This window comes from Schistocerca serialis, unplaced genomic scaffold, assembly GCF_023864345.2.
Source record: "Schistocerca serialis cubense isolate TAMUIC-IGC-003099 unplaced genomic scaffold, iqSchSeri2.2 HiC_scaffold_710, whole genome shotgun sequence".
Lineage (NCBI taxonomy): Eukaryota > Metazoa > Arthropoda > Insecta > Orthoptera > Acrididae > Schistocerca > Schistocerca serialis.
The window spans coordinates 303,111-326,621 of NW_026048311.1; the positions used below are offsets into that span (position 1 = coordinate 303,111).

A 23,511-nucleotide genomic window follows, 5' to 3' on the forward strand; every position below is an offset into this window, starting at 1 on the left:
GCATTCGCCATACCCACATTCTGCCATTGGATCGCTACATTGTGTACTGTGATTCATCACTCCATGCAACGTTTTTCCACTCTTCAATCGTCCAATGTTTATGCTCCTTACACCAAGCGAGGCATCGTTTGGCATTTACCGTTGTGATGTGTGGCTTATAAACAGCTGCTCGAGTATGAAATCCAAGTTGTCTCACCTCCTGCCTGTCATAGTGCTTGCAGTGACTCCTGATGCAGTTTGGAATTCCTGTGTGATGGTGTGGACAGATGTATGCCTATTAAACATTACGTCCTTCTTCAACTATCGGCGGTCTCTTGTCAGTCAACAGATGAGGTCAGCCTGTACGTTTTTATGCTGTACATGTCCCTTCACATTTCCACTTCACTATCACATTGGAAACAGTGGTCCTACAGATGTTTAGGAGTGTGGAAATCTCACGTATAGACCTATGCCAAAAGTGACATCCAATCACCTGACCACGTTCGAAGTCCGTGGGTTCCGCGGAGCGCGCCAGTCTCCTCTCTCCCGGTCTAATGACTACTGAGGTCACTGATATGGAGTACCTGGCAGTAGGTGGCAGAACAATGAACCTGAAATTAGAAACTTATGTTTTTGGGGGTGTCTGGATACTTTTGATCGCATAGTGTATTATTCAATTGTGAAGATATTACCAGAGCAACACTGGAAGCAGTCAAACTGTTAAACATCTTGGGGTGTTCATTCAGAGTGATCTATGGTAAAAAGATCAAATAAATATACAAAGGCAACCTGGTAAGTATGGCTGTCAATAAAATACTGGATTAGTTAAAATAAATTTTGTGTCGATGGGGATGAAATGATGATGATAAAGACAACACAACACCCAGTACCTGAGCGGAGAAAATCTCCGACCCAGCCAGGAACCAATCCCGGGCCATTAGGTATGACATTCTGTCACGCTGACAACTCAGCTACCAGGGGCAGACATAGGGCAGGTGCTACCATTTGAGTTGGCACAACTAATGTGTTACGACATTTGCGATATTGGGCCATAAGTTATCATGAAGCAGCAGCACCCTTTGGCACACTATTCACAACAGTGGTTTTCAACTGACATGCTGTCCCATACAGCTCTTCATTTTCCGATTGGTCTGTTTGGTGTTTGTCCTTTGGCCAGCCAAGATAAGAATAACAGCACATTGCTCCTGTTTGGACGCATTTGGTAGTAATGTCACCATAGTTGAAGTTTCTGCATTTACTGTATGCACATCAGAAAAATACGAATGCCGCACTGATCCTTGCCTACATGTCGTGGCTTATCTACCACATTGGAGGCACACTACATTTCATATGCAGTAACACCCTCAAACGGAAACTTTGTGATCGCTCCTTATAGGTTGTGACTGTGAGACATTTCTGTTACGAACATAGTCAGTCCCATTTTTTAATTAATTTGGTTGGTCCTGTGTCTGATACCTATTAAGATTTTTCTCAAAAACTGTGTATTTAGTTCTAATCAGACAGTACCGCTATCTCCTCTGTCATTCTTGCTATGGAATTCAAAATTTATTACAAAAGTGTAAATTTCAAGTGTCAGCCTTAGATTTTCGTTTAGAGCACCTATTATTATTCTCAGAAGCAATTTAGTTTTGTGAAGTAGATAGAAACCAAAAAACCACTCAACTTAAAATTTTTTAACTTTGCCAGAGTTTAATGATTTTGGGGTGTAAATTCCTGTAATTTTTAGTTTTTGTTATTTACAGTGCAGCAGTTGATTTCCATGCATTAGGTACAATGTCAGTACTGGTGGCATTGGTTCATATTACATACTTAGAGTGAATAATCATTTGAGCAGTGCATCCATCTCGTTTGCCCAGAAATTTCAACTTTCCTATGCCTCGTATTACAGTATCGGTGGGCTTACCATCATGATAGATGACGGTAATATCTAGTTCCATTGGGGCAACAAACAGCCATTGTATTACTTGGTGGCTTCCACAGACTTTCATTTAATACTATTAATTACTTCAGGATTTTTGGGACAAGTTGTGACATTTTATCCTTACACAACTTGTGGACATACGTAAATAAAAGTATAACAACTTGCTTACTGATTTTGAGATTTTAACCTACTGTTTTGCAATGTGGCTGCTCACTACTCAGCTTCGCATACTGCCATTTTGCATCATCAGTTAGCAGTAGCTCCTTTTCTGGTGCAGTGTATGAGGTGATACCCAAAAATCTGAGAATTTCATTGTGAAAATCAGAAAACTATACTTACATCCTAATGTCCTCCATCACCTTCAGAATAGTCATCTTGGGGTATGTATGCAATGATCCTGTTATTGTCCCCTTTTTTTGGAAGCACTCTTGGAAATCCGCAGAGTGAAATGTGTTCAGGAGCCATTGCGATTGCACCTGGATGTCTTAATTCAAGTCAAAACATCACCTTTACAATGTAATTTTCATATTCAGGGGCAGATAGAAGTCACACAGGGGTAAGTCTGGCGAGCAGGGAGGGTGGCAAACCATGACCAGGGATTCCTTCACAACAGGCGAGGTGTGCATGGGTGCATTGTAATGGTGCACCATCCAGACTTTCTTTTTCCACAAGTCTGGCTGTTTGTGCAGAACATTGGCCCTCAGCCACCTCAAAACCTCACAGTTAAATGGCCTGTTGACAGTCTGATCAGTGGCACAAACTCCTTATGCACAGTTCTCGAATGTCGATACTTATAGGATGATCAACATTGACTTCATGTTGCTGTGAACTTGTCGAGCTTTTTTCAGCCTTGGAGGGGATGGCGTTTTCCATTGTGTTCATTGCTGCTTTGTTTCAGGTTCATAACTGTAGACAAAAAATCCATCACCTGTTATGACTCTGGATAAGAATTTTGTATACTCTCTTTTTTTTTTTTTTGCAGCTCAGTGCGTGTCTGAATCCTGACGTTTCATTGGTTGATTCTGAGAAGACGAGAGACAAACTTCACTGCAATTCAGCTTGCATTAGCTCATCAGCTAGAATTCATTCACATTTACTGTACGACAGCCCAAGTCCGTTATAAACATTGTGAATTGTCTGCTTTCGGTCTTCGTGAATCACGTCATGCACTTTCATGATTATTTCCAGTAGTGTGCATGTTGACGGTCAACCAGAATGTTTGTCATCTTCCATAAATTCTGTGTTCCTTGAAGTGCTTGAACCAAACAGATGTTCTTGCTTGACTCAGTGCAGTCTCACCCAATGCCTCTGTCAGCATGCATTGGGTTTCAGCTGCAGATGTCTTGCACTTGAAACAGAATTTGGTGCAAATCTGTTGCTTCTTTACATTATTCATTTGACAATTCGCAGAAGCACTGAAACATGTCCTGACATGCACCACTACAATGCACAACTGCATCTGTCAAAGATGATGCAACTTTCTTTCCACAGTAACTAAGACATGTACCAGAAGGTGAAAATACTGCTTCAGTTGTAAAGATCTTTTATTATCACACAACTGGTTTTGGGCTCTTATAAGCCCATCTTCAGGTGTTGTAACTTGTTGGTGCGCCCCCCCCCCCCCCCCCCTCCCCCGAGTGCCACTGTGGACATTTACTAGGCATGGTGTGCTACATATGAACCAGTTTGCCTCCTCTTTCCCATCTGCTACTCCCTGTTCTACGCTGATAGGTAGCACACTGCGCCTAGTACACGTCCATCACGGTGCTTGGGGGCCCCAGCACCAAGTTATGACATCTGAAGATGGGCTTATAAGAGCCCGAAACCGGTTGTGTGATAATGAAAGAACTTTACAACTGAAGCGGCATTTTCAACCTCTGGTATAATGCTCAGTTGCGGATGTTCATCCAACATGATTGTTTGTGAGACATGTACCTCGGGACAGCCAGCATCAGAATGCCATACTGGTTTGACTAGTACAGTGAAATTGTCGGATATTTTGTATAGCATCTCGCACAGAAACAAATGCTTTGTTCCATCCAGTTCCAATGGCATCTGTCATATTCTGCACAATTCAAACCCATTGTCTTCTGCGAATAGGATGTTTAACAAATAGCTTAAGATGTTCCCGCAATGTAAACATCCAGGTCAGCAGCTCTGATCAGTAGATACCTGCTATCTGACATAAGGGTGACAGGTAACCTCTTGTCATTGATACCCCTTAATAAGTTCTAAGTGCTTTACAATGTGAACTGGATTGACCAGATGCAGTTACAGAATATCCTTATGAGTGTTTACCATTGCTGATATTAACATACCATATTACCACCCTAATTCGTTGAAAATACCTGTAAGCTGTAAAGTTATTCGTTAACAGTCATCAAAATTGCCCTCTGCAACCCTCTGTCAGCTCTGTTTTTGTACTTTGTTACATGTTGTCTTAACTGTTTCATTCCCTGCTGTATAGTTACTTCATTTTTTACTGTGGAGATTACTGTTCAATTAAAACCAGTTAAAGTTTCTATGACTGTCATTATTTGCTCCTTCAAAAGTCTGAGCAGCTGTTTTTGTTCCCCTTATAGCACATCTACCTTCTCCTTAAAGTAAGTGGCATCGTCTTCATCTAACGTACCAAACAAGATTTTACATGACTTTGCCCACAAAGTTCAAGATTCTTCATTTCTTGAGATGTGATTCATGTTGTGCTAATTGTTTAATTAAACCTTGTGTTCTTTCAGTCTTTCCCACATGCCATTGTTCAGTACTGTCAATCTTTCTTTACAGAATTCATCTGCTTGCCTTGCAAGAACTACAGTTTGCTCAGATTACTCTTTCGGCTCTAGCAGAGTGAAATAACTTACTATTCTCCAAGTTACACTATAAATTTGTACTTTGCTCATGTTGTCATAGTACAGTCTGGGTGCCAACTGAACTTTTATTTCCATTCATTTTGTTGTCCAATTTGCTCCACTCCAACTAATATTAGAAAAACTTGTTCAGTTTGTTGGATGGATGGTAAAGAGTCTATTTCATTTTTGACAGATTACTACGTTAGGTTCATAGCACTGTGTACGGACCTCACCATTGAGTACGAGTATCTGATTTATGCGATGTACCTTGTTGTGCACCCTTATCAAACTACATAACATTATCACCAAAATGGAATTGCTTTGGATTCTGTGTTTCATTGTAATACTCATTTTTCTTGATCTCGCATTGTGCATTTTGTTCTCTTACACATCAGTGTCTCTCTTGTATATGCTCTTTTAGTTCTGCAACATAATCATCAAAGTTATACATCCCACTGGTCTCACCCTTTTGTAGTATCCCAGAATGTTAAACTCTCTTCCAAAAATCAGTTCATGTGGAGTATATTCAGTTGTGGTGTGCATAGTCATATTGTAATAGGAAACCATATTCAGAACCTAACTGCCCCAATCTGTTTCTGCTCTATTTACACAATGTTGCATCCTCTCTCTTAACATACAAAGTGACCTTCCTAGTGCTACGTTCATTTGAGACTGGTAGCTGGCAGACTGTACTTTCTCAATATGCAACAATTTGCACACACTTTTCTTTTGTGCTTGTCATATCTGATAGAGCTGCGACCAAATCACTTTACCTTTGTGCTTCCGGTAGCAGTTTGATTTTGTACCTCCTGATATCTGTGGAAGATAACTTGTCTCTTAGCAAATGAAAAATGTTGCTATATGTGGTGTGTATCTTGGTAGTGGCTGCTTTTTGTTTTGCATTTAAATTACTAACTTGGATTATCTCTTTCAGCATTATTTTCATGCTTTTAGCTGTAGCTTGTTCGTAATGCTGATGCTTCGGGTACTGCTTCCGCTATAAGCAGTGAGAATTCTGCTGATACTCTCTCATTTTTAGTATTCACTTTACTCGTTATGCATTGCTCTGAATCCACTTTTACCAACACTTCAGGCAGATAGACACCATTGTTCATATGTTCAGGAATGATAGCCTCTCACATTCTGCTTGCCTCTCTTCTCAGCCTGCACATATTTTCTTGAGGCCCTACTGTTAGCCTTTTTGTGACTTGCTCTTGTCTTTCGATATCACTTTTCATTTCTCTTTGGCAATCCTTGTTGCTTGCTTCTGCGGTAGCTTGACAGTTTGCTTTCTGTCCCTCCTAGTCTTTGTATTTCTTTGCGCATTTTGCTTCATGCCCGAGCCTCTTCCGAAAGAGGTATGACTTTCCTGTTACGCTCTGCACAGAGTTCACACTCTTGCTCTGTCTTCATTTTGATCTGTTCCCTGTGGATCCACAGGTTTTTGGTGGTGTAATTAATTATGATCCCACCTTCATCAAAGAAATTTGTGCTTACCAGCCTGTCAACCAGAAGATGCACATGTTCCCCTATCATGGAAGCAATGCTTTGTGTTGATAGTCTGAGTGCTATTGCACCCATATTAGCAGTTCCCCAGTTCCTGATAGTGTCAGTTGGGATACCCCTTCGGCTGTCGTGCAAGCTACTTCTCCGCACTAGGCTTATTTGTACCCCACTGTCCACCAGAAATCTCATGCTCCTTCCTGGCATTCCAGCTCTACAAGCAGATTTCTGTTTTTTCTATTGATTATCAATATTTTTCCAGATGAAGCTTTTGTGTGCCGTTTCTTGTTTTCCTGAATTTTTCTCTCTTTCTGTGCATGGCAATCACACTCCATGCAGTTTCTTGCAAAGTTGCAATTTGTTTACATTTAGAGCACGTCAGAGGTTTTGATTGTGCACATAGACCTTTGTGCCTTGATAAGTTGCCCTGCAAGTATCTCACTGCACGAAATCTTTATGTTTCCTTGTAATTACCGCAGAACTGTTTGAGACTGGAGATCAATACTGGTCATCCTCACTGCCACTTTTGTGACCATACCTCCGTTTCCTGTTACAACTGGTCCTACTCATCTCAGTCTGACAATCTTACACCATAGAGCCTGGCTTACTACATGTGAAACAATTTGTCACTCTTTTTGTTTCACAGTGATGCACTACTGCTTTGAGTATTCATCTTCTCTCTGGCCAAGGTTATTGTACTCTCATTCGGCAAGCGACCTCCATTGTTTCTGCTAATGTTAACTGTTCTCTGTGTGCACACTCTATTGTCTTTATTCTATGATCATAAATCCCTGAATGAACATGCCTTCGCTTAGCTTCCGAATGAGTGCAAAGCTGCCTTCTATCTCTGACCCTTATGTGATTGGTTGGTTGGTTCGTTGATTGATTTACACAGGGAGACAAAACAACCATTATCTTAGCCCACTGTTGCTCACTCAGAAACTGATTTTATTGTGCAGTTTCTCTCACTGCAATTCTAGTAAAGCCAGCTGGTACCTATAAAGAGTAGTAGGAGGCTGTTACTCAGTTTTTTATTAGACACAATTAAGTTGACAAATGCACAAAGATGGTCCACTTCTACAGGGTACAGACACCCCATGGCTTCCTGTTCTCAGCAATATTCCACATCCACCTCCAGCTCTAGGAAGACTAGAAGGTTTTGTGAAGTCTGGATAGCATTCAAAAGAATCCTCAGCTACCCATTCATCAAGCTATTGCACAAGAACAGCACTAACACTTGAAATCAAGGAAACTGTTGTGGAGTGCAGCAACCAACAAGGGATCCTCTTACAGTGTCAACTACACATGGAAAATTCAGTGGTAGCAGACATTTGTAGTTAACACATATCTAGTGGAGAACCCTTCCATGTGGATACAAGGATATGATCACTTCAAATGTCATAAAGGATCGTGAACTGAATTCAGACTGGACAGGGCAGATGTGGTTATTTTCTGCACTAGTGGTGATGGACAGGTTCTGCAAATTGTGACTGTGGTGCCTTCTTACAATTAACCATCCATATCGTTGCTGACTACCTTCTTTGAACTTGTAAAGGAGCAATAATGGACATTCACCACGTATCAGAGAAGCAATCAAATGGATCAGTGAGCTAGATCTGGTGATATGAGATTGTACAAGCATGTGATTGTGCACATTAGTCCACAGGTGTTGTATATATGTATTTGTTCTCATCATATGGTAGAAAAATAAGTTAGACATAGTTTCTTCAAGAGTTAAGACTGAAGTATTCTATGTCTTTTGGCCTCCAGCACTTCACATTGGAAGATTAAATGTGTCACTGTTTCATCTCTCTCACCATTTATTCTGCACTTATCTCTCTGTACTCATCATGCTTTGGTTTTTCTTAAATTTCCCATGACTTGTCACCAGTCCTACCATGAGTTAAATCTGTCTCTTGGAGCCGAGGGTTACAGAACTTCTCTTGAAATATGGGTTTTGTATCATTAGCTTGCCATGTGCTGTTTTTGGATATTAGTCCAATAGAAGATGTGTTCAAAAAAATAGGTATTTTGTAATTTTGCATATTGTATTAGCCCATTTCGTGTGATTTTTCATTGTTGTGTTGGTGAACATGTGTGAAACATATCTGTACACTGGTAGCAGTGTCAGAAGTATAGTTGTCAAGGAGGTTACATGTGTTTCCTTAAGAGTGACTATTATAGGTTTGGTTTAAAAAGGCCTCAGAGAATTTTGCTATAAAAACAGAATAAAATGTAACAAGGTTTTAGAAATGTTGAATATTGCTTTTGATGAGACTGCTATGAGTAAAACAAGGGGTTACGAGGGGTATAAGTATTTCCAAGACGGCTGTGAAGATGTTGAAGCTAACAAGCATTCTGGACATCCCACCACACCAACAACCGATGAAACTGTGGAAAAAGTGAAAGAAATTATTGTGAAGGATCACAAGATCACAATCAGAGGAGTTGCTGATTGTTTGGCGTATCAGTTGACTCATGCAGTGAAAGCTTTTTGGGTGTTTTGGGTATGAATTGTGTGACAGCAAAATTTTTGCCAAATGCACCTGCTCACACTACATTGCTTTTTCATGTATTTTTGGTAAAAAACAACACTGTGATGATACCCTAGCCTCCATATTCACCTGATACGGCCCTGTGTACCTTTTCTCTGTTTCCAGAAATAAAGATAACGTTAAAGAGTTGTTGTTTTACAGGCATAGATGAGATTAAAAGTGCATCGCTGAGAGAACTAAGTGCTTTCCCAAAGATCGAATTCTAGAAGTGTTGCAGAGATTGGAAGAAGTGATCTCATAAATGTGTAATATCTAATGGGGACTTCTTTGAAGGAGATAACATTAACATAGATGAATAAATAAAATTATTCCCAGAAAATTAGCATTCCTGTTACTTTTTGAACACATCTTGTATTCTGCAAGCTGCCTTCTAATCTAGCTTGTTGTTTTGTTCGTATCACCTCAGAGATGGTTAAAAGATGTCCTGGTCCAACTAGTGGAGTCATTGCACCTGCCGTAGCCAGCCTATCAGCTTGTTCAGTGCCACTGACCCTTGTGTGACCAGGGACCCACAGCAGGTTTACCCTGTCACTTTCCCTTATTGTCACAAGGACTTCATGGCATTCTGTAACAATGTTTTATCTCTTTGCAGGAGCTGGTAAAAATTTCAGAGCTGTTTGACTGTCTGGATGAATGTACAGGCCGTAATCCTTGTGGCACCTATGCAGATTCTCCATAGCACATATCTCTGCCTGGAATACTGTAGCTAGATTTCCTAGAGAGAGATTGCTTTCTTTAGTTGGGGCTGTACCCTGTATATCCCGGCCCCAGCACCTTCATGTGTTTACAATCTCTCAGTAAACCACACTGCATCTCCTGATAGGTTTGTTCTTCCATTGCTTCCTACTTCTGACTGTTACTTTCAGATGCTAAAGATTAATGTAAACCCCCTAAGCTCTACTGTTACACATTTATTGTTCTATGACTGGTTTCGTTTGTAGAACATTGTCTGGTTGCCAGCAGTTAAACAGAACAGGAAATTAGGCTAAAGCTACAGCATTTTAACGTATAAAATAGGCAACTCACATTGATAACAGCCTTACACTAGATCCTCACCAAGTTGTGCAGAAGTCATGACACAGTTGGTATTGTTGTTGTCTGTGTCATAACATTAGCACAACCCGGTGAGAATTTAGTGTAAAGCTGTTATCAGAGTCAGTTGGCAATTTTATTCATTGCTTTAGCCTCATTTCCTGTTTTGTTTAACTGCAGGCAATCTGAAGATGTTTTACAAACAAAACTGCTTGTAACACAATAAATGTGTAGTAGTACAGCTGAGGTAGTTTTCATTATCATTAACATTATTGTCAGCTGTTGTTCCCAAAGTCACCTTGAAAGGGTTATTAAAGTACCTGAGAGTTGTATAGTTAGCCAGCATTTCCTGTATTTACCATATTCACTATGTTGGTATGGGAGTCTGGATTTCTTAAGGATTTCCATTTACTTCTTGTATGTTATTGTTGCTGCTACGTCCATTGTAACACAAAGGTATGAAGGTGGCATGTCCAGAATGGTCTCCATCCCAGCGGTGAGTATGCTGTTGATTCCACGTGTTATTGCTAAGCAGGCCAATTTCTGTACCTTGCAAATCTCGTTTGAAGCCATCTGCTGTTGTACTTTCTTCCACCATACTGTAGCCCTATAACTTGATCATAGACCTTATTATATTGGTGTATATCTAGTACGTACTTCTGGGTCGTGACCCCAGTTTTTACCACAGGCCCTTCTAATGCACATAAGAGCACCTTCCATCTTGGAACACACATTGTTTATCTGTGGGGTCAAATATAGTTTTGCATTCAGTATTACCCAAAGTTACTTTATTGCCTCCTCTACTAGTAGAGTTTTGTCCATGAGCTTAAGATTCCAGTACATGGTTTATATATACTTACTCGTGTAGATGACAGAACCCCTCCTCGCAGACACCCCTCGGTGGTGGTGTTCACCATTTTCTCATTCAACTTTGTGGCTTCTACCTTTCATTTACTCATTATAGTCTTAAACTACTTATATATGGTGGTCTTAATGCCATGGTTGTATTGCTAAAACCCCCTTTAATGTCCAGGAGGGTGCAGGTAGCAATTTCCTGAAAGCATAGTGCTTTTTCCAACTTCTCAACAAACTGGTGAAGTGCTACTTCACATGATTTGCATAGTTGATATACTTGTTAGTTCACATGTAGAGTAACTTTAGTTAACCTCCCTTCCTTAGCATACCCATTAACCAATTTTACTAATGTCTTTAGGAAAAAGCAGGACAGGCTAATAGTAGTTGAGTCACTGAACAGCCACCTATGTAGCTCTTTTAACGCATTAGTGTCCATTGGTGACACATCAGGAAGGTAACAAGTCGCATATCTAGAATTGTGTGCTTTTATATTTACTTCTTCAGTTAGTCTTGCTAGGATGGGTATGATGTGTGCATGCTGTGTGCATGCTGTGTGCGGAAACAGGAAGGGCTGACCAGAGTTCACAAACAGCTATATGTGCTGTTGGCTATGGTCAGTCACCTTCAGGTTGCAGCCTCAGGGTACAGCAGTGCCAGAGAATCTGGCGCGTTGCATGGGACACCTCAGGAGTCAGTTGTTTTGCCCATGGGCTCTGCTTCCGAGGCACCTTTTAGCGCATATGACATGATGGATCTGCCCTCACAGCAGGCTGACTGTTGGATGGTAACATGTTCGCGTTGCTCAAGGCGGACAGCCAATGTGGAAACTGGCTGCCTGGCCTCGTCCATTCACCCTACGAGTGGACAGGTGGCTGCTGCTTCACCAGGGTCCGAGCAGCGACGTGGGGGGCAAGGGTTTACTTGTTATTGGCAGCTCCAATGTTTGGCGCATTATGGAGCCCCTAGGCAGATAGCATTCTGGGCTGGAAAGAAAGCCAATGTGCACCTGGTATGTCTGTCAGGAACCCTCATCTGAGATGTGGAGGCTGCCTTTCCAGTGGCGACTTCCCTTGATAGGTCAGGGGTGCGTAGCAGAGTACTTGTGGAGTGCACATGAGGGTTTTTTAGTTTGAGGTTCTCTAATGGACATTCGCCAGTCGATTCACAGTAAAGAAAGGCAAACAGCATTCAGAATCAAGACACTTTGACTGTCACAATTTTATCAGTAAACTGTCTAAGTATTCATAGTAAAGTTCCCGAATTTTCTGCCCTCCCGGAAAGTTATTGCACTCAAATTATTCTTGGGACCAGAAGCTGGTTGAAACCCAAAGTGGAAATCTCTGAGATGTTTAGTGAGTCATGGAATGTATATCGGAAAGACAGATTACAGGCCATAGGAGGGGAAGTGTTCATTGCAGTTGACAAAAATATTGTCTCTATTGATGTTGAAATTGAGTGTGACAGTGAAGTCGTCTGGTCACGTATAACAGGTGTAGGTGAAACTATGTTAATTGTTGGATGTGGCCACCCGATTGCGCTGTGACAGTTCTAGAGTCATTCAAAGGAAGTCTATGGTCAATAGCACTTAAATACTCAGATCATGCAATAATAGTTGGAGGTGACTTTAACCTGTTGCATATAGACTGGGATGTCTACAGATTCATTGGGGGGGGGGGGGGGGGGGATACAGACAGACAGTCATGCGAACTACTTTTGAACACGTTTTCTGAAAATAGTATTGAGCAGCTAGCTTAGCAGCCCACTCACAATGAAAATATCTTAGACCTTGTAGCTACAAATAGGCCAGACCTTATTGACATGTCAGTATAGAAGTGGGGATTAGCGATCATGATGTCATTATAGCAACCATGATTATGAGAGTTAATAAATCAGTCAAGAAGGCTAGGAGATTGTTCCTGCTAGACAGATCAGATAAGGAGTTCACTTATACAGTGAATTGGCATCACTTGGTACCAGTAAGATGGACGCACAGGAATTACGGGCAACGTTTAAGCAGATTGTAATTCATGGTCTAGAGAGTTATGTGCCTAGTAAATGGATTAAGGATGATCAAGACCCACCAAGGTTTAATAACGAAATTCGCAAGGTGCTGAGGAAACAGAGGCTGTTGCACTCTAGGTCAAAAAGGGACACACAAACAATGGCAAGTGAAGGTTAGTAGAGATTCGTGTGTCTGTGAAAAGATCGATGTGTGAAGCATACAACAGCTACCACCATCACACCTTAGCAAAAGATGTGACAGAGAACCTGTGAAAATTACGGTCATATGTAAAATTGCTAAGTGGCTCTAATGCTTCCATTCAGTCCCTTGTTGACCAGTTTGATGTGGCAGTTGAAGATAGCAAAACAAAAACCGAAGTCTCAAATTTCATGTTCAAGAAATTGTTTATGCAGGAGAAACATACAAACATTCCATCATTTGGCCATCGGACAGACTCCTGTACGGACAACATAGAAATTCGCATACCTGGCATAGAGAAGCAACTGAAAGATTTGAAAACAAATCCCAGCTTGATTTTAGAAAGAGTACTTACTCTACGGCATTGGCCCCTTACCTAGCTTGCATTTATCATAAATCTCTCGCCCACCACAAAGTCCCAAGCGACTGAAAAAAAATTACAGGTGACTCCAGTATATAAGAAAGGTAAAAGAATGGACCTGCAAAATTGCAGCCCAATATTCCTAACTTCTGTTTGCTGCAGAATCCTTGAACACATTCTCAGTTTGAATATAATAAACTATCTTTAAGCTAAGAAGTTGTGTCCATGAATCAGCATGGTTTTAGAAAGCATTGCTCATGCGAAACTAAGCTTGCCATTTTCTCACATGATATACTGAGAACTATGGATGCAGGGCACCAGGCAGATTCCATATTTGTAGATTTCTGGAAAGCATTTGATACAGTGCCCCATTGCAGACTGTTAACAAAGGTATGACCATATGGAATAAGTTCACAGATATGTGTTTTGAAGACATCTTAAATAATAGAACCCAGTATGTTGTCCTCGGTGGCACGTGTTTATCAGAGGCAAGGGTACCATCAGGAGTGCCCCAGGGAAATGTGACAGGACTGCTGCTGTTCTCTATATACATAAATGATTTGGTGGGGAGGTTGGGCAGCAGTCTATGGTTGTTTGCTGATGATGCTGTGGTGTATGGTAAAGTGTCGAAGTTGAGTGACTAGGAAGATACAAGACGACTTAGACCAAATTTTCAGTTGGTGTGATGAATGACAGCTAGCCCAAAATGTGGAAAAATGTAAGTTAATGTGCATCAGTAGGAAGAACAAACTTGTAATGTTCGGATACAGTATCACTAGTGTCCAGCTTGACACAATCAAGTCGTTTAAATATCTGGGCATAACACTGCAAAGTGATATGAGGTGGAATCGGCATGTGAAAACTGTGGTAAGTAAGGCAAATGGTTGACTTTGGTTTATTGTGAGAATTTTAGAAAAGAGTGGTTCACCTGTAAACGAAACTGCATGTAGGATCTGGTACTATTTATTCTTGAGTACTGCTCGACTGTTTGGGATCTGTACCAGGTCAGATTGAAGGAAGGTATCAAAGCAATTCAGAGGAGGGCTGCTAGATTTGTTACTGGTAGATTCAAACAACACATAAGTGTTACAGAGATGCTTCAGGAACTCAAAGGGGAAACCCTGGAGGGAAGGCGGCATTCTTTTCAGGAATCACTTTTGATAAAATTTAGAAAACTGGCATTTGAAACTGACTGCTGAACGATTCTACTGCCGCCAACATACATCGGGCGTGCCACAAACATATCGTGCGTAAGGACTACGAAGATAAGACATGAGAAATTAGGGCTCATACGAAGGTGATTAGACAGTAGTTTTTTCCTCACTCTATTTGCGAGTGGAACATGAGGGGAAATGACAAGTAGTGGTACAGGGTGCTCTCTGCTACACACCTTACGGTGGCTTTCAGGGTATCGATGTAGATGTAGATTTCTCTCTGGCTTCGGATAGTTTTGCTTGATTAATGACAAGGCTGTGTTTGGCAAATGCCTTCAGCTGTTTTGCCCATTTTCCTTTACTTCTTGCATTGTTTAACAGTTTTCTTACTGGCTTCCTTTGCAATTCCAGGTTGTTGTTATTTTCTAAGTACCAGGTCATAATGGCAGATGTCACTTCATCTGCCATTTCCTCGAGTACTACTGGAGTCCGTACTAAAATTACAAATTCAGATATGGATGAGTTTAGGTCTTTCCTATAAGACTCTTATGTTGTTCCTAGGATTCCTATAGGCCATGGTCTGTTTAGCATTCATTTCAGCCTCAAACTTGTTATATGTGTGTTCTGATAAGGATGGCTCCAACACCGCATGCCATTGTTTGACGTAACTACCCGTTAAGGTGAACCCAAAGGTTATGCCCATTATTTCTTCCTTTCTTATGTTCCTGAAGGTCGATTTGATGCCCTATTTAGGATCTCCAGGCTACTCTCAATTAAATTTTCCTCTGCTGTTGGTGTCGCTGCTTCCCCTCAACAGGTTGTGGGCATTGGCATCACAACCAACCAACAGTTGTTCATTCAGCTATGAACACCTGTCTACATGGTACATTAATTTTGCAACTTCATTCACTACGTCCCTGAAACGAAAGTCCGCCGTGGGCAGGAATGAAATTCCGCACTCAACATAAATGCATATTCTGGTGTTCTTTAAATTTCTAGTATGTTACCTCTGGCATTTTGCCTCCAGCATCATCGTCCAGTTTCCCCAAGACCTGAAACGCCTCATTTATATACATAGGGTTCCTGGATCAGAACAACGTCCACCTCTTGTCTTCCCAGAAGACGACTCGGGGTGGCAGTTGCCCCCTTACTGTGTTGCAGATTTATCTGCAACCCTTGCAGCCACTAACTCCACACCATGGTCATTTCCAGTGTGTGAGATTACTCTGACGATAGCCTGCAAGAACCCTTTCTTCCCATTGCCCTCAAGGATTCCTCACTGACTTCCATCACAGGGGCTTATTTCTTACCTCGGCTATTTCTGGATCCAATTATTGTGATAAAAGGGAATATTAGACTCCTCTCCTGTTCCTTGTCTTGACTTGTCTCTTGTTCCTGTCTTGGAAGTAGAAGGGATCTGTTTTTCCCCTTCACTCTGAGACCACCTTTGTAGAGGTCTTAAGTTTGGGACCTTTTGTCTTCCTTTTCGTTTTGTTGTTTGTGAAGTTTTCTCCTTTCAGCCCCAGACAATGATTTGACCTCGATACAGTCCAACTTCTCAGTGATGATTTCCTCTTCTTGGATTGGTCTATCAACTGATCCAATTCCAGAAACAGCTTCCATTAGTTCGAACCTCAATGCTTGGGTGTTTTAAGTCTCATCAAATCCCACAGTTTTTGTTTCTCCATTTTGGTACCATGAGATTTAGCCATTTATTTGGTTGATACCATGGTGCTCAGCATGGTTACTTGGATCAGTTGGCCAGTAGCCCTGAGACTACATTCATGACACATTTTGCTACATGCCACACACCCCTCAGCATGAATTGTAGTGGAGCTTTGTGAGGCACTCTGCTCATCTGGTTCATCCAGCATAGGAGATTCTGCCATTAGCTACACTACAGCTGTCATAGCCCTCAGCTTCATGCATACACAGAAGCCTTTCTATCTGCATGATCAGTATTTCAACTATGGGGTGGTGTCCCCAGAGAAGGGACTCTCATGATACCTTGTGATGAATATGCCAAACCCACCTCGTAAAATCGACAAGTATGCAGGATTTATTGGAGCTGCTGTGGAATCTGTTGCATGTGAGTCAATGAAGGGTGCTGCAAACAAAGCTGTTGAAATAAATGATAGTATGACTGACATACCAGTAGCTTTCGATGGCACTTGGCAGAAGTGCGGCTACAGTTCTAAGAATTCTTTTGCTACGGTGACCAGTGTGTATACTGGAAAGAAAGGTAATAGATTTCCAGATTTTAACCAAACATTGTTATAAGTGTAAATCAGGGAATGAAGAAGGGCATGTCTGTGACAGAAATTATGAAGGCACAAGTGGTGGTAGATGAGGACCAGGTTGAGGAAGTTGAAACAAAGTTTGCAGACAAGAAATTTTCTGATGGTAAAACCATAAGAGGCAGGCTAACAGACAAAATGATTGATGAACTACAGCAGTATTATGGGATGGCCATTAGAAATAATACTGAGGGTTTGTTGAAAATGAAGCAGGCAATAAGGGCTACCTTCTTCCACAGACTGTCAACTGATGAAAAACCATTACACCATCTTTGCCCTCCTGGACCTGATTCATGGTGCAATTACCGCAATGCGCAATACTCAAACAGTTCATGCAACCATAAACGTTCCATCCCAGCAGCAGTCATGGATATCATAAGACCTATTTACAGAGACCTGACAAACATGAATTACTGGAGAAGTGTCTGGATGGTCAGACTCAAAATCCCAATGTTTCATTCAGTAACCTTATATGGACTCGCTTACCAAAAATTGTTTTTCTTTGTATGAAGACGCTAAAGTGGGGGTTCAGTGATGCTGTTATTGTTTTTAATGATGGCAACATTGGTAGTGTGAAACTGCTACAGCATATGAGAATTAATCCTGGAGCAAACTGCATCAGGGAACTTGAATGAATGGACAAGGTTCACATTGATAAAGCAGAGTGTGCAGCACAGTTGGCCACGAAGGAGTCCAGAAGGAAGAAAAGAAGAAAAAACTTGGAATAAGATCAAGATGATGATATACAGTGTGGTTCATGGTGTTTCTGAGTGACTAAAAATAAAAATATTAAGCATATATTAAATGAGTTACAGTCTTTTGGAACTTTACATTCACATTTTCTGTTTCCTTTTTCCTAAATCTTGGAAACCACTTTGCGTAAGCATTCATGTTTTCAATAAGTAATAACATACACATCCTGTGTCTACTGAACTAAAAGAAGAACATGATGTTATGTATAATTAAAATTATTTAGGATAAAGTACAAAAAAGTATACAAAATTTTAACTGCATGATTAAAAAATTGTATTTCTGAAAGCAGTGGCTGAAATGCAATTATTGTAGTTCAGTAGACTCAGAAAATACAATTTAATGTCCTGTAAAAGTTTCATGTCAATGGCTACAGTAGTTTCTGAAATACAGGGGAAGCCAAGTCACTAAATTTAACATTGTCGGGATAGGGCGTTCGAACTCCCTTAAATGCTATATCGCAGTTGTCGAAAAACCTAATTAGAATATGATGACTCTTGCATGTCACTATCATTGCATGTACATCTTTGTTACGTGACATAGTTGCTAAGCTGTGTCCCTCACTGAGTGAAGTGTTGCTGCTGTGCACATTCCACTATGAAGTGTTGTCTGAATCCTTGTACCACCATTCGCTGTTGTTGCTTCTGCTAGGCCAACACTGTGTGTTCTGTGTGTACTCACACCAGCGTCGGCTGCTGCTGCACCACTCCTGATTGCCTTCTGGGATTGCTGCTTTAACTTCAGGCATCGTCTGTATGCAGCGGCTTGTTCCAGTTTCTTCTGTCTTCTCTTGGCATCACCTGTCTGGTGGTCTCGTTCCAGCTTCTTCTTCTTCTTCTTCTTCTTCTTCTCTGTTGCTCTTCCCTCCATGCCACTAGCCAGCATACTGATTGTTCAAGTAAAGAAAAGGACCCCCAGAACTGTTTCATATTTTTGCTTGACATTTGGCTGAGTGGGTTCAGTTACAAAAGGGAGGGCGACCCATTCCATTAATATGTAGCATGCTGTTGCCGAATAAGAAAACAGCAAACAATCCTTCCTAATCAGTGACAAACCCTGCACCTTAAAGTAATCTACACTCCTGGAAATGGAAAAAAGAACACATTGACACCGGTGTGTCAGACCCACCATACTTGCTCCGGACACTGCGAGAGGGCTGTACAAGCAATGATCACACGCACGGCACAGCGGATACACCAGGAACCGCGGTGTTGGCCGTCGAATGGCGCTAGCTGCGCAGCATTTGTGCATCGCCGCCGTCAGTGTCAGCCAGTTTGCCGTGGCATACGGAGCTCCATCGCAGTCTTTAACACTGGTAGCATGCCGCGACAGCGTGGACGTGAACCGTATGTGCAGTTGACGGACTTTGAGCGAGGGCGTATAGTGGGCATGCGGGAGGCCGGGTGGACGTACCGCCGAATTGCTCAACACGTGGGGCGTGAGGTCTCCACAGTACATCAATGTTGTCGCCAGTGGTCGGCGGAAGGTGCACGTGCCCGTCGACCTGGGACCGGACCGCAGCGACGCACGGATGCACGCCAAGACCGTAGGATCCTACACAGTGCCGTAGGGGACCGCACCGCCACTTCCCAGCAAATTAGGGACACTGTTGCTCGTGGGGTATCGGCGAGGACCATTTGCAACCGTCTCCATGAAGCTGGGCTACGGTCCCGCACACCGTTAGGCCGTCTTCCGCTCACGCCCCAACATCGTGCAGCCCGCCTCCAGTGGTGTCGCGACAGGCGTGAATGGAGGGACGAATGGAGACGTGTCGTCTTCAGCGATGAGAGTCGCTTCTGCCTTGGTGCCAATGATGGTCGTATGCGTGTTTGGCGCCGTGCAGGTGAGCGCCACAATCAGGACTGCATACGACCGAGGCACACAGGGCCAACACCCGGCATCATGGTGTGGGGAGCGATCTCCTACACTGGCCGTACACCACTGGTGATCGTCGAGGGGACACTGAATAGTGTACGGTACATCCAAACCGTCATCGAACCCATCGTTCTACCATTCCTAGACCGGCAAGGGAACTTGCTGTTCCAACAGGACAATGCACGTCCGCATGTATCCCGTGCCACCCAACGTGCTCTAGAAGGTGTAAGTCAACTACCCTGGCCAGCAAGATCTCCGGATCTGTCCCCCATTGAGCATGTTTGGGACTGGATGAAGCGTCGTCTCACGCGGTCTGCACGTCCAGCACGAACGCTGGTCCAACTGAGGCGCCAGGTGGAAATGGCATGGCAAGCCGTTCCACAGGACTACATCCAGCATCTCTACGATCGTCTCCATGGGAGAATAGCAGCCTGCATTGCTGCGAAAGGTGGATATACACTGTACTAGTGCCGACATTGTGCATGCTCTGTTGCCTGTGTCTATGTGCCTGTGGTTCTGTCAGTGTGATCATGTGATGTATCTGACCCCAGGAATGTGTCAATAAAGTTTCCCCTTCCTGGGACAATGAATTCACGGTGTTCTTATTTCAATTTCCAGGAGTGTATATATGTTGCGTCCAGCAAATGGTCTCTATGCTGATTGACATTATGCAGAGGTAGATCTGTTCAGTTAGCAGTCTATGGCTACGGCTAATCAAATATTTTGAAAATTATGGCACTCTGTTGAGGAAATATGAACATATGGAGGCAATACTCGAGAACAATGTTTACTGTACTGACCTTTGTACAGTTTGTAAATTTCCCAAGTAGAAGCAACATGCTAAGTATGGAGGAGCGGCACCAGAACTTATTCTAAGTCCAGACCTGAGGCCTGATTTAACATGGGATCCATCTGTTATGATTGTACGCAACTGACAAACTCTCCTGGATGATGTGTGGCCTCCTTTAGCCCTTGTGGCTGTGGCCACGTCCACATGCTCAGCCGGACAGAGCAGCATGGTCTCACGGGATGTCGCATGTTTAATTCGGCCCCAACCAGCTGGCACCCTTGTGGTGGAATTTGCTATGTATTCTGCAAGCATAAATTGTTCAGTCTGGCTGCTGCCATTGCTTTTTAGTCTGTGTATTGTCCTCATATGCAACAGCACAGAAAAGATAAATCTAACTTAACTTGTAGCAGAAGCTATGACCAGTGTTGTTTAGGTTGCAAAATTCATTCTTCTTATTGAGTACCTTACCAGGGGTGAAACAAAATCTGGTGAATACCACAGAAATCTCACAATTGTTGGAAAAATTTGGAAAAAAAAGGTGTCTGAATAAATGAAAATGGATACAAATGAAAAAAATAAAAACAACATTCTTTAGGACAAGGCGCCTGCTTACAAAGCCTCATTGATAATGGAATAAACGGAGGAACTGGTGGTACAAATTGTCTCCCTCCCTCTGTTTTTGGGGAAGGTGACTGTTACACATTACCATTATTTTTTGTATCTATTATTTTTGCAATTTTTGAAAGATCTGGTAGTTTTTTTTTTTTTTTTTTTTTTTAGATTTGTACTATATACAATGACTTTATAAAGTTGAAGCTGTCTATGACCTTTGCCATTATCGTACTATGTCATTGTAGTAAATCAGTATCAGTAATGGGTTCATGAAATTTTTCCAGTAGTTTTCTACATGTACTTCTATGACATTAGAGGGAACAGAAAAGGGCTCTGCTGTTACATTTGTCTCTCTCTCTCATATACACTACTTGATATCTCCACCCTCACTTCACCTTTAGTGTGTCTCACCCTTCTGTCCTCTTCCCTACCCCCATCTCAGCCCCCTGCCACTGTGTGTGTGTGTGTGTGTGTGTGTGTGTGTGTGTGTGTGTGTGTGTGTGTGTGTGTGTTCTTTCTTCCTCTCTGTCCTCGCCCCCACTATTCTTAATTTGAATCAAGGTGAAAGGAGAGATTCTGTTTTCCTCCGCTATCATTAACGCTTGCTTACGTATGTGCCTACTAGTCCTTATAATCAATCTGTGTTTCTGTTTGTTTTTTTGCTGCTTGGATATAAGATGACCATAGGCAATGTAAGTAAGCTGGTTACTATAGCTGAATTCAATTCTTTTTTAGTTTTTACTATGATGGAAGGTTTTGAGAAACTATTTGACTTCATGTTTGATCTTCAACCACATTTGCATAATCAGAGGCATCTTCTTGCTGAAAAGTTTTGTATGTTTTATATTTCTTGTACATTCTGTTTTAGCAAAGTAGTAAACTCGTGACAAATCTGTGTTACTACAGTCATAATTCGATATCATATGCTGATGTGTAAATGAAGCCTACACAAATGTTTGGTAATATTTCTGTTCAATAAAAATCCTGGCTAATTAAAAATTTTCCAAGGCCTGCAATGTTATACAAGTGCCCTCTTCACATACATGCACACACACAGTAAGAAACATACAGTAGAACAATCTGAGTCTGCTGCTGTGGTCCATTTGTTCTCGCTACCTTCCTCATGATTTGATCCGTTCATATAATTTTATGCTAGTTCACTGACATTGTTGCAACTAGGCATTTGAATCCATAATGAAATATATCAATGGCCAGCTGATCATGGCAATGTACATTACACTGTTGCATGCATCATTAATATTTCATCTTAGCTAAGGTGCCCAAGGTTGTGTATCAGAAATTTAGTGTATTATTATATTATTTTCCCTAGTTTTAATTAGAAGAGAATTTTATAACTTAAATTCACTAATTTTGTTTATACTGCAATAAATATTTGGACATACTCACCAAATATGAAAAAGTGTACTACCCAATCTAGCATCATTCTGTCTGCTTTCGGAACTCATTAAACATGGACTTATAAAAGCAACTCTCAGCAACATGGTTCTTGTTTGAGTTGTCCTCACCTTGCCTTCCTCCTTTGCTGTTCTCTCTGGTATCTTGTACGGAATGGATAAATTTGCTCATTTACCCAAGTTGCTGTGTGCTTTGAATAATTCCATTTTTACTGTTATTAAGATGAACACTGATAGGAAGATTCTGGAAAATAATTGTTGTTCACAGCTCGGCCAGGAAAGAAAGCTGCAGACTCATCTGGCATGTCCACAAGTGTTATAACATCTCCAGAAAGATTGGGCAGAACAAGGAGTCGGATGTCAAATGTATCTCAGTCCCAACGTAAGTATCTTCAGTTCGTTCTTTCTATTAATTTTCTTCAGTTTCTCTCATTTTATTACTATTAATATATTTGTCATTGTGTGTGTGTGTGTGTGTGTGTGTGTGTGTATGTGTGTGGTGTTGTTGTTGATGATGATGATCATGCAATTCTTGGTATGAGAGAGACCCAAAATCTCATTAAAAGTCAAGGCATATAATAAAACAAATTTTAATAGACGTTAACTGTAAAGTAGTGGGTATATATTTCTGTAACAAGTAAGGTTTTATTTTCTGAAGTTGTTGCTTATCATAGATCAAATTTTTATGGAGGAGCCAGGATGGAAGTAATTTATAGAATTTATTATTTGTTAATACTTAGCTTCAGCTGAAACAAGAATGCATATAAGGATTGTGTTCAAGTTTGTAAGTATAGTAAATGAAACAACAGAGAAAAGATAGCCTTGTAAATGGTAGACAGTTGGTCAAATGAGTTTTAAGGTAACTGTGATAATTACAAGTTCGTATGAGAAAATATGAAACTGTAATGTTGCCGTTCCTGTTCTTAGTACATACCCTGTAAAAGTGTAGTCAATAAATAATGTAAATATTGCTCCAGTATACGAGTAATATGGGCAGGGGTCACTTCCTTCCAATAAAGTGAAGGCTTGTAACTGGGATTTCAGTTCTGGCTATGTAGCACAGTTCTCTGTGTACCTTAAGTGGCAGATTTTTAGGGCAGTCATTGTAGGCAACATTTTTGCATCAACATTGTTCAGTGTTGTCAGAACAGCTGATAAAATTTGATATCAATTGTAAGATTCACACAGATCCCATTAAGAAAATGGGAAGGTGGACCTCAGCAATTACAACTCAAATTAGTGTATTAAGTATCTATGATCTCGTGCAGTGATGACTTTATAGCCACCCCAGTGTTCATGTTGTAATATTCCAGCCAAGTCAGTATGCAGCAGAGTTGATCAT

At 41.4% G+C, this 23,511-nt stretch overlaps 1 protein-coding gene across 1 annotated transcript in view; it reads left to right on the forward strand.

Annotated features, from left to right (window-relative positions):
• The window catches only part of LOC126449166 (CLIP-associating protein 1-like), a 292,116-nt gene that overhangs the window by 168,371 nt on the left and 100,234 nt on the right, over positions 1-23,511 (forward strand). The window contains 1 exon segment of the mRNA XM_050091012.1: positions 22,438-22,551. Coding sequence (XP_049946969.1) covers positions 22,438-22,551 — 114 coding nt within the window.